The following is a 17024-nucleotide window of genomic DNA, read 5'->3' as shown; positions in this document are numbered from 1 at the left end:
AGTGATTGGCATCTAGAGGCAGAAACCTTGGGTGCTAAGCTAAAACACCAAATTAAAGGTCCAACTTTGAATAGCAAGAGGGCACAATAGCTTTCTGCAATTCTGGACAAAATAAATTTTGCGTGAAATACATGGTCACCAGCATAGTTTTACTTTTGTAAAGCTATTTCTAATAAATTTTTGTAACCATTTTGCAAGCATATTATTTAAATGTTTCAGTCCATTAAAAGCAGATGTCACAATAATTTCAGAGATTAAAAGTACACAAAAAAATCCAAAAACTATGAAAAATTATACCTGTAAGTCACAGTGTCCTCTTTAGTGGATGATCCATAACTTGAATAATCCATTTTGGTGTATGCTATGTGAAGAAGTTTCTAAAAATAAGTTTGGCTTCAATACAAAATTACCATCCTGGAAATGAAAAAGAATAACTGTAACTTGTTGACATTGGCGAGATAAGTCTATATTTTGATACATGTTGCCTTCTAACCTTCTTGTACATAGAAATGACATACAACCTTCTTGTACATAAGAATGACATACACCTTTTTCCAGTCCCCTGGCATACTTTGTTCTAGTGATTGATGATCTATGGTGAGCTGTTCCAAGAAGAGGAGTTGGTTCTTCTGCATATTTGATATAAAATTTTGCCCTATCAGGACCAGTGGCCTTTTCACTATCAGTTCAGTTATTTCTATATTGGTCACTTTTTTTTCATCTGTGTGATGGCAAAAGTAAGAAATGCATTGTCATCTTTTGTGAGGCAATTGCAGAAGACAGAATTTAGTATTTCAGGCTTCATTTTATCATCTTCCATTTGGATGGTGTCATGGTCAGTGGCCATTTAGACAGATAACTTCGTTTCAGCAATTGATATGTAGAAACTGATCGTGCTGCTTTTGAATTCATTGAACGCTTCATACGTAGCTGTCTTACGCACTTTTCAATGTAGTTCAGCTGTTCTTCAGCAGCAGAGATTTTGTTTGATTGTGCCATTCAGCTTTCTTTATTTTTGTAGTAATTTTCTAATATTGTTATTGAACTGTGGTGGGTTCTTCTCATCCCTCATCTTTTGTGACACAAACATATTGACCACAAGGCCTGCAGTATGTAGAAATTTGTCTGATTCCTTTTACATTTGTTGAGTGTGATCAGTTCTCTCTGCATCAATGCACAGTGAGCACAGATCTTGACATTTTCTATTTTTAAATACAGATGTATATGTAGATATAGCATATTAAACTCAAAGAAAAAGTAGATTCAAAGCTTTTTTGTGTGATGGTTTCTGTCTGTCTTTGTTATGTTTTAAGCACTTGCTGTTTCTCTTATGACTTTCCTTTGTTATTAAGTGATGTTTGAATTTCAACATTTGTCATTGTATAAATTTATTTAATAAATGACTGGAACTGTGGCATACTCATGTCCCACTTTGCAAATCTGAAGAAAGTGTAAACTTAAAAAATATCAATATAACACACATCATTAGATCAGTTGTGGTGGCTCACATGTGGATTGATATACAAATGCTCATGAGACCCATTATGTTCATTGTGTTGGAAGATTCAATTGTCGCTTCCTTTGGATATGCGAAGTGGGATGTGGTATGTCGAAGTTCACATAATTTTTAACACAAATTTAGTCTGTGCAATGGCACAAATTGATTGTACTGAAGAATGACAGAAATGTTGAAATTGTGATTTGATTCAACAAATGAATACACCATAAGCGAAACGTGATGCCCTTCAGACAGTATGTACAGACGTGCTCCCATACTTTAGAAGTTAACAATATCAATTATTAAATCTGTGTATTGAGATGCTCTACTAAATACTGTGACTATCTCTTCAGTTGCTATTGAGTGTTCTCATCTTTGGAATAATATTTCAAATAACATGATGAAAACTGAGCAAGGTAGTGCAATGATTAACACACTGGACTCTCATTTGGGAGGATGATGGTTGAAATCCGTGTCTGGCCATCCTGATTAAGGTTTTCCTTGATTTCCCTAAATTGCTTCAGGCAAATGCCAGGATGGTTCCTTTGAAAAGGCACTGCCAACTTCCTTCTCCATCCTTCCCTAATCCGATGGGACTGGTGACCTCGCTGTTTGGTCCCATCCCTCAAATCAGCTAACCAACCTAACAGGATGAAATTAAGTGACACATTCGATTTGCATACAAGAGGAGTTTTTCAATTCCGTGTCTCGCCATTTTAATCCTCATAAGTTGTCTGGTGCAAATTATCGTTATTGAGAAGAAATGGTACTGGCCTAGCATGACATAACTGAGGTACTACTGTCTGCTTTAATGTTAGGTGCACCAGATAGTTCCTTGTACAGCCTAACTAAATGGGAAATAGAAGTGATGTGCGCTTCTTTCATAACTCATCTAAACTATTAAATGGTATCAGATCTAGGATATTCTGAATGAAGAAATAGAAAGTTCTGAATGAACGTATCTAATCCAAGTATGATAATTGGAAGTCCTGGTGAGAATGTAAGTAATGGAAGTAGTAAAAGCAACAACATATGAGATACCATGTGGCTGATTTGCACATTAATGAGATGGAAAATGTAGCTAAGGTTTTGGACTTTGTCCTTCAGAGCTAATAGAATACACAAAAACTATCATTTGCTACACTGTTCTGGCCAACTACATCATATTGGCAGTGGAGCTTGAGTGGATAAGGTGTTGTCAAGTGGTAAGAGCAAAGGAGAAAGGTGAGGTGAGGTGAGGTGGAGGACATAGTGTGGGAGACAAATGTGGCTGACGGCTCGGAGAGTCAGACGGTATGTTAGCTGTTGGCTGGGAAGGGTAGCTGTTAGCTGGGAAGAGGAGGCAGCGAGTGGATAGTATAGAAATGTGACAAAGATGAGCTCGTCCTGGTGCCAGTGGGGGAGCCATGTATGGATGATAATTATGTAGAGGAATGGTTTGGGTGGGGCAGATAGAACAGAGGAAGAAGGAGACTTCGGAGGTGTGTGTGTGTGTGTGTGTGTGTGTGTGTGTGTGTGTAGAACAAGTGAAGTGGGGAGTGTAGAGCAGGGGATGGAAGTGGGTGTGGGACAAGGACTAGCTGAAATTAAAGCCAGGAGGATTGTGGAATTGAAGGATGTGTTATGAAGACAAATTCCATCTTCGCAGTTTGGAGAAACTGATATTAGAGGGATTGAGGAAGAGGAGGTGGTATCCAAGTGACGGAGGTTGTGAAGCCACCACTGAAATCGTGGTTAACTCAGCAGTGTGTTCCCCAGCTAGATGGTCAATTTTGCTATTTGCCACAGTTGGCAGTGGCCACTCATTTGGATGAACTGCTATTTGGTAGTGTGCCTACATGAGACTGTGTTGGTACATAGGCCAGGTCTTTGACCTGAGTTTTCCACAGGAGTGTGCCCTGTCTAGTAAGGGGTCATGTTTAAATGTGGCATGTGGGCAAACCGGGATATTTTGTAGATTGGGTAAGTGATGTAATACCATTTTGTGAGAGGTGGGAAGGATTTTGGATAGGAAGTTGCCCATTTCTTGGCACGAAGGTAGTCAAAGCCCCAATAAAGTGTGTGTCGCTGTACATGTGTGCCTCTAATCCTATGATCATCCCCGTAAACTGGATGCAGAGGAGCATCTCCATCATTACCCAGCATCACCCCAGAGTGACATCACGTAACCACATACTTTTATGTGGATTCGACCACCACGAAGCTGTCCACCCAAATGAATGGCCGCCACTAAACTAAGACTGAGAGCAAAATTGACCACATGGTGGCTGAACATGCTGCTGAGCTCGATGTGGCTAGTTTGCACACAGAAAAAGCAAAACTTAACTATGGGGCAAACAGATCCAAAAACTCGGAACACAAGGAATCCAATTCATGATAAGGCACTTGATTTGACACCAGATGCACTGCATCTGGAGTAGAAAAGCCAAAAGTAGCAAAGACATCTAGATCAAAGAAATTTTTAGTACTCGCATTGTTAACCACTAAGTATGTAATGGGACGGAAAGCTGACTTGTAAACTGTGTTGACCATGAATTGGAATCTGCTGTTTATGCTAGCTTACCGACCAACTCTTGTGCATGCCAATGGTTGGGACCCTTGCCAGGTGTACTACTGTGAATTGAGGGGAGAGGCAGTGGCTCCTGTGTCGACTTGTAGGCTTTATGGCTTATCTGTCACCCATACTTCAATAAAAAGTTTGGTCTGGCCTGCTTACAGCCGTGAACAGAACAGTGAACATAACAATGAAACAGTATGAATATAGACGTCCATTGATTTTGGCAATGACTCCTTGGGGTGGGGGAAGAAGAGGAGGATAGACAGTAGAGATGGACATACCACTGCTATATGACATCTTTTTTTACATTTGTGGCAAGAGGCCCACCACTTGTCAACAATGATGACATCACTCCAAACCTCTAATTGGTAGCTCACCATGCAGGAAACCTTGAACAACTGTTTGGTATTCAAAACAAATGCTAACATAGGGCTCTCAGACTGAAGGGCCCACCAACACACCTTGTTATCTGGAGCCAAACAAATAATTGCCTCTATGACTATGGTGTGCACATAAGACTCCTGAGTCTTATCCGTGATGAACCAACACTTAAGACTGCGGCTGTGGAGCTTGGACGCCCAAGCTCAATACAGTTGCTGCAGCTGTTTGTGACATTCATAGAATTCAATGGTGCAGCTGCTACAAGCAGTGATAGGAGGAGAGCAAACTACAGATATTGTCATAAGAGAGCAATGCTGGTTCTTGCAGAGGAGCTAACTGCCACAGTAAGTGATAAATATGAGGGGGTATCCATGACAAGAAGAGTCTTATAAACCTTCATATCAACCACCTAAAATGTCACAAAATGTTGGCAAAGCTGCTTTTTGTCAGTGTTCCAGTCTTCCATGGATTCATCACGGGAAATGGGGGGCTGGAAGGGGGGTGGGGGTGGGGGAGGAGGATGGCCACATGTGAAAAATCCAGCAGCTGAGCCTGGATCAACATAGTCAACAACCATTACAACACAGCCATGTGTGCCTGCTGGTGTTGCACAAGTGACTGGAGTAGAATCTCCATGGAAGAGCCGAACATCGGCAAAACCACCAAACCCATAACACATGAAAATTTGACCCTTGATGTTGCCACTTGTGCTCTAACTAGGAACTCAAGGAAACACATGGCTGTAAAAAAAGATAAGATTTATTGGGTCATGGAGTGACATCAACAAGAATACAATTAAAGTAGTTTACATGTCTCAAAAATATTTAACAACTGAGGGTCCGGAGGCCCTTGCAAGCCCATATAGCGATGCTGTCCTCATCAGATATCACTGGTGTAGTGCTGCTTGCACACAGCAAATCTGGTGATGAGTCGGTGACCATGCTGCCCCTGGTGGCGGCCTCAGGTAGTTGTGGGAACATCATTTGAATATTAGCACACACTGTGCTTGCTCTAGTACCCTGACTTAAGACCACTGTGGGCTGTAGGTGTAGTAACTGGTGGGTTACTACACTTGCTCAACCTTCCAATCCACTGCTGTGTGTCATTGTGGGCCACACACAACTCTCTGCCAGCTTCCAGCTACCCTACTGTCCTATGCTCCCTCCCTCTGCCTGGCTCTTTTGATCCCTCTTCCACTTCATCGGAACAACTTCTTGACCCCACTCAAGTTGGTGTGCATATATAATGTAGTCTTTTTTTGTGCTTGATACCTGTGGAGGGCAACACTGAAAGCATAGGTAGGTTTCAGGCTTTTTTTTTTTTTTTTACCTGTTGACTGCCCAGTCTCACATTGGCACATTGTGTTTTGTTACTTATGCTCTTTCCATTATGCAACTAAAACAAAGATAGTTTCAGGGTCCAGACAAACCACCACTAAAATTGTTAAGGTCCTACTGAGGGTTTTCTTTTGTTTAGTATCACTTCTGAAAGACCCAGAGCTGCTTTTAATGACCTTGACATCATTGCAACATTATACTAACTTCCTCTTCTTCCTCAGTGCCTTGCCCACAAATCGCCCTTTGTCACCGCCTATTTTTTTAAGGTGGCAGTAGGTCCTGCAGATTGCTGCTGGTGTCATTACATGACAGGCAGAATGACAGAAAACTTCTTCAGCCTGGTGTTTGATGTGAGAAATTCTGTTTACATAAATGTAGGATCTTTGACTATTTAGGGAGTTTGCAACTACAATAACACATGTGTAAAGACCACAATAATACTGGAGCTATTTGAAAGGTATTAAGTTGGATATTTTGTTGTCAAAATAATCAGTAGCAGAAGTTAAATCTTTGTGTTGTTGAATGTGGAGTATGTAACCAACAGCAAGTAGCAGCTGCAAAATCTGTTGTGTATTTGTGTATCTGGAACACTGTATTCCAGTTTCATTTGAAACTGTGAATGACTTGTGAACTATGGTATTCCACAGTAAAAAAGATAACAAGAATTAAAAGTAGAAAGCATAACACAAACATAGAGAGTGGTTGTTGTTACCTTAAAAAAATGTGTGAATACCAATTTATATACATGTATAAGAAATCGGGCACAAAATGGACAGAAGAAAGGAAAAGACAATTTGGGAGAAGCTGGAGCACTGTAAAAATAGGAAACAAAGAAAGAAGACAGATTGAAGTTACATCAATATGAAGATAAAATTTTGCATAAGTTATTTTTTATTTGTAGGTCGTGAATAGTGAGTATAAATGTCCCAGTATATTTAACACATTCTCACAAGATTCTTTTGTTGTTTTTAGGTGAATGTAACCCTGAAAAAGTATGGATCAAAGCTGGAATGCCAAGGAATAAAAGTAGAATTCATTGGTAAGATTGAACTCTATTATGTCAGAGGCAATCATCATGAATTCACATCTCTAGTCAAAGAACTAGCTTGTCCTGGTGAACTTATGCAAAATATGTCCTATGCTTTTGAGTTCCTCAACGTTGAAAAGCCTTTAGAGTTGTACACTGGTTCAAATGTACGACTTCGGTAAGATGATTTTAAGTTATTTCTTGTATTTATTTTCAAAAGAGTTAATGAAATGTCTCAAAATTTCGTGATGTAATACGATCATAAAGTAATAAGATTTTCTACTAAGTGGACAGAATCATGAATACCTTCTATACAAGCTAATAATGTCAATTTTTTATTTGTTTGTACTTTAGTTTTTTGATGTCATGGGGCTAAATTCAGATTTTTTCCTATAGTTCACTGACATAATGTTAATATCACTTCTATTACAGGTATTTTTTGAGAGTTACTATTGTGAGAAGGCTTTCAGACATAATTAAGGAAATGGATATTGTTGTTCACACCTTATCTTGCTACCCAGAAATGAACAACAGCATAAAAATGGAAGTTGGCATAGAAGACTGCTTACATATAGAATTTGAGTACAATAAATCAAAGTAAGTTATGTATGAAGGTGTATTTGAGAACCTTGTATCCTCGCATTGCTCATGTATATAAAACTTGAGTTGAGAGACAGCTAAAATAATGTGACGTCTTAGGGTAAAATAATGCTTCTGGAAAGAACAACTAACATTTTGTCTGTTTTTTACCTAATTAAAACAGCATAATTTACAAAGGTTCAAATAACATTTTGTAGCTCTTTTAATAAGCCTATGTGACAAATTGCAATAACTTCACATTATGTCAACGAAGTCTGTGTATTTGTCACTCTTATTACAATAGTATGTTTTACCATGTAGGGTCATCTTTTATTTCCAGGTAGATAAGTTAGTTGGACAGCAACAAAGGAGAGAGAAAGCAAAGTGAATGAGACAGTGGACTGTGAAGGTTAAAAATGACATGGAAGGAGTGCTGATCAACTTAAAGCATCAAATATAAGAACCCATGGCATAGAATTGTGCTTTGGAACATAGAACAGAGTATAAGAAACATAAAGATGAGAAGTATAGAACTTGGAAGAATGACAAACAAGAGAGATGGGATATTTTGAATAAAAAAAGGGAAGATGGGAAATTTAAATAGAATAAGACCATCTCAGTCAGAAACAGTAGTGATACATATGGCATTATATTTCAACTAGCTAGAAATTTATTGTATACCAAAACAATCTGCTCGCTCCTACCGCCGGTTTAGGAGTTTTGTTAATGCATCCATTCTTTCAGAATTGCCTTTCAGGCTTAATGTAGAGCAACTTGCTGAAGTGATGACTAGCTGTGTAGATGAAACATTCACTGATGCACAATCTAACCGGTATTACAACAGTTGGCCTATAATTACTCACAGTGCATTTCATTTTGGCCCCTGAGACAAAAATGAAGCTGTTTTGCGAACATTACTTGCCAATGGCACAGGCTGATTATAAATGATTTACTATTCAAACAAATAAGACAGCTGGTGAGGTCAGACACCATAAAATAATAACCTAATTGGTAAGATACTGTTTTTAAACAAGAGTTTTAACTGTCAACAACATTGATTGAATTCATTAGAGACTATGCAGGAGCTCTGCTGGACAAGTGTTTTGAGGAGAATGAAGAGGCAGTGTCAGTTGTGCCCATATTGAAGGAACTTCCTGTGGTCACTTGAATGGTATTCAGGAAACTACACAAAAAATAATTGATTGTTCAAGATTTGTACCTTTCTTTTCCAGAATAGCAGTCTAACCCTTCTTCATTTGTACCACTTTACTCGGTAATAAATCCGTTGGTAGCAGAGGGCATGTATGGTATCACAGAGCCAGTTTGTTGAGCCAAAATGTAGGTGAAGACATTTTCAGATGTTTCCCCATTCTGTGTGAAAGGGTCTCAAGAGGCTTGATGGGATTTTTTAAACACTGAGAAGGTATTTGGTGACAAAGTTCACTGTAAAGTTCCAAAATCATTCACTAGTGTTGAGTGAGCTAAAAATTTGGGTAATTTTGATAACTGCAGAACTACACAAAACACCTGAGTTACAGGAAAGGTGTTGTTACTTAAGCAAAACATGGAAATGCTGAAGAGATTTATACATTTGGCTTACACACATTGTGTTTATAAATGCAAAACTTCACCCACACCATTATGACAAAATTTAGATCAAGGGCTGTTGAGAAACATAGGGTGGGGTGGCAACTGTTGAATGGAAATTAATCTCTCACATTTTGCACTATCCGCTGAGTTTTTGATGCTTCTCTGCACCTTAGTGCTGATTTGACAATGTTTGTTAAGCAAATGGTGTATAATGTACCTACCAGGGGTCCCACAGGTATGAGTGTGGTACACATAGGGCCCAAAGCTATTGCAGCCTTTCTTCTCTCTTGGGCTGCATACCCTTCCCAATATCCACCCCTTCCCATCCTAACTCTCCTCCCACTCCTCCTGCGCCCCCCCCTTTCCCGTTGTGTACCCATCTGGTTGAGATGCCTGACAACACAGGGATCACACTTCTGGTACCAGGTGTGCCTAGGTGTGATTGCTCATATTTTTGAGGCATCAGAACTCCTGCCAACTACTGCCATGCCAGGCAGCCTTTGCTGCAGCTGGGTGGCACCCACCGGGTGAGCCCCCCTGATTGGAGTGGGTCGTACCAGTACCAGGGTGGATGCTCAGCCCGTGAAGTGTGCTAAACTCCATACTTGTGGGTGCTCTTCCATGGCCGTGTCTTCAGACGGGAATGGTTCTCTCTCTGCTCCTACTTTTGCTTTCATGGCCTTCACCTCTGTGTCCACTCCCTGGGAGGACGCCCAGGCCTGCCAGCTTGGAGCAAAACCCTTTCCCCGTTAACATGGTTTGTGCCAGGACAGACGGGGAGACTTTTACCACTACCAAACCATTCTTTTTCTTGAACATATCAAAGATAAATTTGGTGAAGTGGGCTCACTTAGTAAGATGCGATCTGGTTCCCTATTGATTAAAACCTCTTCTGCTGGTCATTTGGGTTCCCTTTGTGTTTGCAAGTGCTTAGGAGACATCCCAGTGAGCATTACTCCTCACCACAGCTTAAATATGACCCTGGCCATTGTTTTCCACAGGGACTACCTCCTTCAGTCTGATGGGAAACTCGGGATTAGCCTGAAACAGTGTGGTGTTTGTTTTGTTCAGTGAGTCCAGAGAGGTCCTAAGGACAATCATGTTGATACTGGTTCTTTCATTCTGGCTTTTGTGGGGGGAAGAGTCAAAATTATTTTTTACTGTAGTGATGTGAAGCCCCTATATCCCACATCCCGTGCGCTGTTTCCAGTGTCTCTTCGATCACATCTCCGTGATGTGAGGCAAATCCTGTTTGTGAGGACTGTGGCCACTCTCATCACGTGGGGAGTCATTGCACCCCATCGCCCAAGTACGTGAACTACTCAGTCCCACATTCTCCTCACTCGCTGGACTGCCCAATCTATGTAAAGGAAAGGAAGATTCAGGAATTCAATATTCTCAACTGTCTATCCTGCTCTGAGGCTGGCAGAAACTCAACCATCTCCACCCTGTAACTTTAACGGTTACCTCTGCTTCTGTCGTCTTTTTCCCACTTCCTTTTTACCTCTGTCCTGTACCCCTTCCCCTTCCTCCTCCCTGGTGGTGGCCACTCCCTCTCCTCACGGAATCACTCTTTCTCTACAGCTGGAGAAGAAACCTTTTCCTCTGACACCTGCCAGGAATGTGACTCCCTTCCCTATAGGATTACTCCTCCCCGGTGTCTCCAGAACAAGAAGCCTGTTACTTTGAGTCTGACATGGGACACATGCTCTGTGAGGCTCCATGCTGCTCATTCTCTTTTGGGTCCTGATATTACTGTGACTTGCTCTCTTCACGACTACATCTCCTCTCGTCCTGAGGAGGAGGAGGAGGAGGAGGAGGAGGAGATGCATAACCATAAGTCTTGGGATGAGGTCCTCCCCCCCCCCCCCCCCACCCCCAAAGTCATGGATGTCACTCCATCCTTACCAGTGACGGACATGGACTTGGCACAGTGACCAATTCTGGCCCATTCAGTGTCCATCTGGTATCTTCTACTACTCACTCCCAGTGGAACTGTAATGTTAACAATTGTCACATTCCAGAATTGCGGTCCCTTCTTTCTCTACACTCTGTAGCTTGTGTTGTATTGCAGGAATATTGTTTTGTGGGTACTCATTCGCTGACTCTTTGTGGTTTCCAAGCCTACTGTTGGGACCAAATCAGCCCTTTGCGAGCCTCCAGTGGTGTCTGTACCTTGGTCCACACAGAAACTGTCAGTTCCTCTTCGTATTGCACTGGAAGTGGTGGCCGTTTGGATCACTTTGTGGTAACAATACGTAATCCTTATCTTCCCCCACACAAGCCTCCTATGCTTCCTGCTATTCTTGCCCTCTGTAGGCAACCCCTGCCCCCCCCCCCCCCTCCCCTTTCCTTCACCTTGTGGTTTTAATGACCATAACACTCTGTTGGATGGGACTGCGGCCACTGACCAGTGAAAAATTTTTGGAGACCTGCTGGCAGGGCTTGATCTCTGCCTCCTCAACACTGGAGCCATGACACAATTTAGTGCGGTGCACAATACTATCTCAGTCATTGATCTTTCCATCTGTAGCCCTGGATTCCTCCCTGCAGTTCATTAGGGAGTTCATGACAATTTGTGTGACATTTTCCAATTATCTTTCCTTCAGCAACGCTCACCTGGATGCCCTCCCAGTTGGCCTTTTTTAATACGAGTTGGGATTGCTTTTCCTTGGCTGCCATCCCAACCACTCCACGACATGACAGCATTGATGAGTCTGAAGAGACTTTGAAAGATGCTATCCTTTCAGCATCTGCTTTGGTGAATCTGTCTTCCCCAGGTTCAACCTGATGGAAGACTGTCCCTTGGTGGATGCCTAAAATTGCTGTGCCTAGTAAAGGCTACCCTCGTGCCATCAATCGAGTGGGGTGCCGCAGTGGTTAGACACTGGGAGGAGGACAACGGTTCAATCCCGCGTCCGGCCATCCTGATTTAGGTTTTCCGTGATTTCCCTAAATCACTCCAGGCAAATGCCGGGGTGGTTCCTCTGAAAGGGCACGGCCGACTTCCTTCCCAATCCTTCCCCAATCCGATGAGACCGATGACCATGCTGTATGGTCTCCTTCCCCAAACCAACCAACCTCGTGCCATCCAACATTATAAACAGCATCCATCTCTTGACCATCTCATGGCCTTCAAACAGGTTTGTGCCCGGGCCTGTTATCTTTTTTCTTAAATGCCAGAAATTGATTTTTTGGGAACAATATGGCACTTGCCACAGGGACACATACTCCCTCTTCGCAGGGTTGGGTAAAGATCATGTGCATTTCTGGCTGCTGTCCTACAGGTATCCCAGGAATTTCCCTGAATGAGATTATCCTCACCAGCCCAGGCCTCAGCATAAGCCCACTATTCACCCACGTTCCATCTTCTCAAGCACCATCTAAAATGACTCCTTCTATCTTTCGTTCCCCGCTGCCTGGAGCCTTATAATGCCCCATTTAACAAGTGGAAATATGCCAGTGTCCTTGCTCTCTCCTGCAACATGACTCCTGGACCAGACCAGGTACACAATCAAATGCTTCAGCATTTATTGGTGGCTAGCCATCGTCATATACTTGTCCTTTTTAACTGTCTCTGGAGCAAGGGGGAATTCCCTCCCTGGTTATGAGAAAGTGTCATTGTTCCAGTTCTGAAATTGTTTAAATCACCTCTTCAGATGGACAGCTATCATCCAATTAGTTTAACCAATATCCTGTGCAAATTACTTGAATGTATAGTGAGTCAAAGGCTGTATTCTATCCTAGAATCCTAGGAATGCAGCCCAGGGTGATTTTTTCCAAAGCCGTTTGACTGCGTGTAATTTAGTCCATCTGGAGTCTGCTCTTTGAACGGATTTTGCCTGGCATCAACACCTTGTTGCAGTCTTTTTCGATCTGCATAAAGCTTACAGTACTACATGGCACCACCACATCCTAACCACCTTACATCAGTGGGACATCTTTGGTACAGTCCCAATTTTTATCTGGAACTTTCTTTCATATCACACTTCTCAGTTATAGATTGGTGCTCCCAGAGAACCTCCCATCTACAGAAGAATGGGGTCCTGCAGGATTCCGTTTTGACGGTCCCTATCTTTTTAGTGGCTATCAATAGTCTGGTGGTAGTTGAGGGTCCTTTGTTGTCCCCCCCCCCCTCCTCCTCCTCCTCTCTGTATGCTGATCATTTTTGCATTTATTTTTGTTCAACCACAATAGGAGTTGCTGAATGCAGACTGCAGGGAGCAATACATCGAGTGCAACCTTGGGCTCTCACTCATGGTTTCAATTTTTTGGCTGTGAAGACCTGCATAATGCAATTCTGTCATTGCCATACAGTCCATTCCCATGGCCGATTGACATGGTTTTCCCATCTTGTGTCAGTTAAAGTGGAAATGTTGGTCCCACCTCTATGCTCTTCGATGCCTCAGCGACACCAACTGGGGCACGAATGACTACTCTGATGCAGCTCTACAGTACAGTCCCATCTAGATCGTGGGAGTCTTGCATGTGGTTCACTATGACCTTTGATATTACAGTTGGTGGACCTGATATAGCATTGTGGGGTACAACAGGCACCTTTTGGACTAGCCCCATGTTCAGCTTCCTAGTGGAGGCAGGGGTTCCACCATTTCAGATTGTGTTTCAACAATAATTGATCACTTACGCATTGTGCGTTCGCTGCTCTCCAGAGCACCCAAATAACTGTCTCTGCTTTCTAGATATGGAGATCCGCCTCCCACAAAGGCAGCCCAGGTCTTGGGTTACTATTGCTGTCCACATATGGTCACTTTTTTTCTGAACTCCAGCTTTCCCCTCTACTAACACTTCTCAGGGCCAGCTCACATACACCTCTGCGGTGCATCCCCTATCCACAGCTCTGTCTTGACCTATCACAAGGTCTAAAAGACTCGGCTCATCCTGAAGCCCTCTGCAGCCAGTTCTTCTCTGTTCTTGGCATGTTTCAGGATCCAGAAATAGTCTATACTGATGGCTCAATGGGTGCCAGTCATGCTGGCTTTGCTTGCATTCATGCAGGCTGTAATGAACTCTGCTCCTTGCCGGTTGGCTGCAGTGTTTTCACTGCGGAGTTAGTAGCCATCTTTCATGCTCTTGAGCATAACCTTTCCTGCACCGGTGAGCCCTGCCTCACCTGTAGCAACTCTTTGAGTAGTTTTCAAGCTCTTGACCTGTGTTGCCCTCACCATCCCTTGTTCCTGGCTATCCAAGATTCCCTTTTTGCCCTCAAACAGTGTGGACCTTGGTAGTCTTTGTCTGGACCTCGGCTCATTTAGAGATCCTGAGGAATGAACTCACTGACAAGCTGGCCAAATTGGCTACCAGTAAGCCTCCTCGTGAGATTGATATTCTGGAATTGGGCTTTGAGTTGGTATTATGCCATCAAGTTCTAAGGATTTCGAATACAGAACAGCATTTTCTGACAACATCAAAGCAGTGCCAGCAGCAGTGCATGTTACGTTCATGGCATGTCGGAGACAGTAATCTGGCTCATTGAAACCTAAATACCTCCCCCATAAATGGGTGTAGCTCCTTTAGATGTATGATGTGGCATTTTGTTTATAGTTGGGAGATGCGTCGTTTTTGGCCATATACCAATGTTGTCTAGGATATGTCCAAGTATTTGACTTGGAGTTGAAAAAAAATGCGAATTCAAGAGGCTGCACTAAAGCATGGTTTCTTGCTAGATGTGAAAAAAAGAGGTTGAAAATGTTCCATGTGGTCTTTGCTTGTGCCCCCTGTAATGCACAACTGAACATATGATGAGTAATCTGTTGTAAGAAACAATGAAAAATTGTTCAGGCACATGAATTCTTGTGGAAGCTGCAGATATTGGTATATCCCAAGAATTGTATTGACAACTACTTATTGTTTGGCATCATTTACTGGCAGTTCTAGATACTCATCTGGTGACTTATCTTTTCTGCCTATAAACTTAATAAACACCCCTTCAAGCTGCAGAACTTAGTACGTACCAGTTTAGCATAGCTGTGCACAGTTGAAGTAACACTGCTTGGCAAGGACATGTTTCTGTGACCGGCAGTTTATTGACTCATGAGGATATTTATTGGCTCAAAAGAAAAATTAATTCACTGACATGGCATTATTCTGTCAAAAATGCTTATTCTGCTTCTGATGCAATAATGTAAATACTTTCAATTCTGCCTGTGGTAGAAAGAATGCATAATAAAAGTTTTGTTGTGAACTAAAAAAATTTTAGGACAGTCATTTAATGTTTTGGCCTATCATCCCTTGCTGGGCAGAATTCTGAAAAGGAAGGCATTTAGGGAAAAGGCATGGTGGTTGTCCTGGAATGAGATTCAGGAGCAGCAGCGTACAGTTACCCTCTTTGTCCGTGTTCATAGAGCTGAGTGCCAGGTTGGCTTCTTCGAAAAGGACACACTCGGTTTCCTTCCTAATCTGTTTGTCATCTAAGCTTGTGCTCCATTTCTAATGACATTATCGTCAACAGCACACTACACTGTAGTCTTCCTTTTATTTATTCTTTCTTTCTTTGAAAATGCATGTGGCCCTGGTGATATGGTTGGTGCGTTGATGTTCCACTATGATAGCAGTGGCAGTTATTTCTGATAGTGGACCACTAGTGACTGAAATATCATTATTGCTGCTTTTGCTGTTCTGCCATTTCCTGAAGTGTCTGCTGTTGCTGCTACACCTGCAGCAGTTGTGGGGTGATATAATCCAAGTTTTCGGATTTACGTATTATATTACATGAATCCATAACAGAATTTACAACCATTTTTTCTATTGTACAATCACTGGCAATATTCAGAATAAGAGTTACTTTCACTACTTTGCCCATGGATTGGGAGACCAAGAAAACAGCAAAGCATTGTGACTGCCAGACAGTGACCCAATACCCTGTTTAAGAGCACTAATAATTGTGACAAACTACCTTTTCTACTGTAGTTGCAGTGAGTTATGAACAAAAATGGGCCATACTGAGAGGGGCAGTGGCAGTAATTGGGGCGTTACCTATTCCTGATGACAGGTTAATGTTTGTGGACCTACAGATGTCATAACTTTTGTAAAATTTCTGAAGACGTGTGAACTGAAACAATTTTCATGAAATTTTTGAAGACCTTTGAACTGAAACAGAAAGGCTACACTACACAAAGCTGCCTACACTCAACTTCCATATAGTATTAGGCCTGTGTACAGTGAGGTGGGCAAGTAATTACTGCCAATTTGGACACACATGTTAAATAAACGTCTGACACAGCAGTTTAAGTATCATAAGTAATGTAAATAATTTCATAGTCTTCAGTCCAAAGAGTGATTTGTTTCAGATTGCAGCACAAGTCTGTCCTATGCTAGTCTCTTCACCTCTGAATACCCACTGCACCTATGTCCATTTGAACCTGATGATTGTATTCATGCCTAGGTCTCCTCCATCTACAATTTTTACCCCTCACACTCTCCTCTGCTACCTCATTGACTATTCCTTGATGTCACAGAATGTGTCCTATCATCTGATCCCTTCTTTAGTTAAGTTATGTCGTAAATTAATTTTTTTCCCAGTTTGGTTCTGTACCCCACCTCATTAGTTATTCTATCTACACATATTTTTTCAGCACTCTTCTGTGGCACCACATTTCAAAAGCTTTTATTTTATCTTATGTGAATTGCTTATCATCCACATTTCACTTTCATACAAAGGGATACTCGAGACAAATGCCTTCCTAAAAGGTGTCTAATCTCCAAATCTATTCTTTGTTAACACACACTTTGTTTTCAGAAATGTTTTTTCTTGCGATAGTGAGTCTACGTTTTAATTTTATATTCCCTCTCCTTTGGCCATAAACTTTTTATTTTGCTACCTGTATAGTAAAACTCTTCCACTTCTTTTACTGTTTCACTTCCTAATCTAATTCCCTCAGCATCACCTGATTTCATTCGGTTGCATTCAGTTACCCTTGTTTTACTTTTATGTTGTTCATCTTATAATCTTTATTCTGCTGTCATTGATTTTATCTGATCTTCGTGGTGATAATCAGATCCAGCAGAGAATAGATTAAAATTTTCTCCTCCATGTCC

At 41.8% G+C, this 17024-nt stretch overlaps 1 protein-coding gene across 3 annotated transcripts in view; it reads left to right on the top strand.

The window, feature by feature from the left end:
• Positions 1 to 17024, top strand: part of LOC124722055 (vacuolar protein sorting-associated protein 26B-like) — a 63489-nt gene that overhangs the window by 27133 nt on the left and 19332 nt on the right. For all 3 annotated transcript variants that reach the window (XM_047247248.1, XM_047247250.1, XM_047247249.1), the window contains exons 3-4: positions 6746 to 6978; positions 7233 to 7397. In XM_047247248.1, coding sequence (XP_047103204.1) covers positions 6746 to 6978; positions 7233 to 7397 — 398 coding nt within the window. The remainder of the gene's footprint in view (positions 1 to 6745; positions 6979 to 7232; positions 7398 to 17024) is intronic.

Source organism: Schistocerca piceifrons, chromosome X, assembly GCF_021461385.2.
Source record: "Schistocerca piceifrons isolate TAMUIC-IGC-003096 chromosome X, iqSchPice1.1, whole genome shotgun sequence".
In the NCBI taxonomy this organism is placed as follows: Eukaryota; Metazoa; Arthropoda; class Insecta; order Orthoptera; family Acrididae; genus Schistocerca; species Schistocerca piceifrons.
This window is presented reverse-complemented; position numbering and strand designations above follow the sequence as displayed.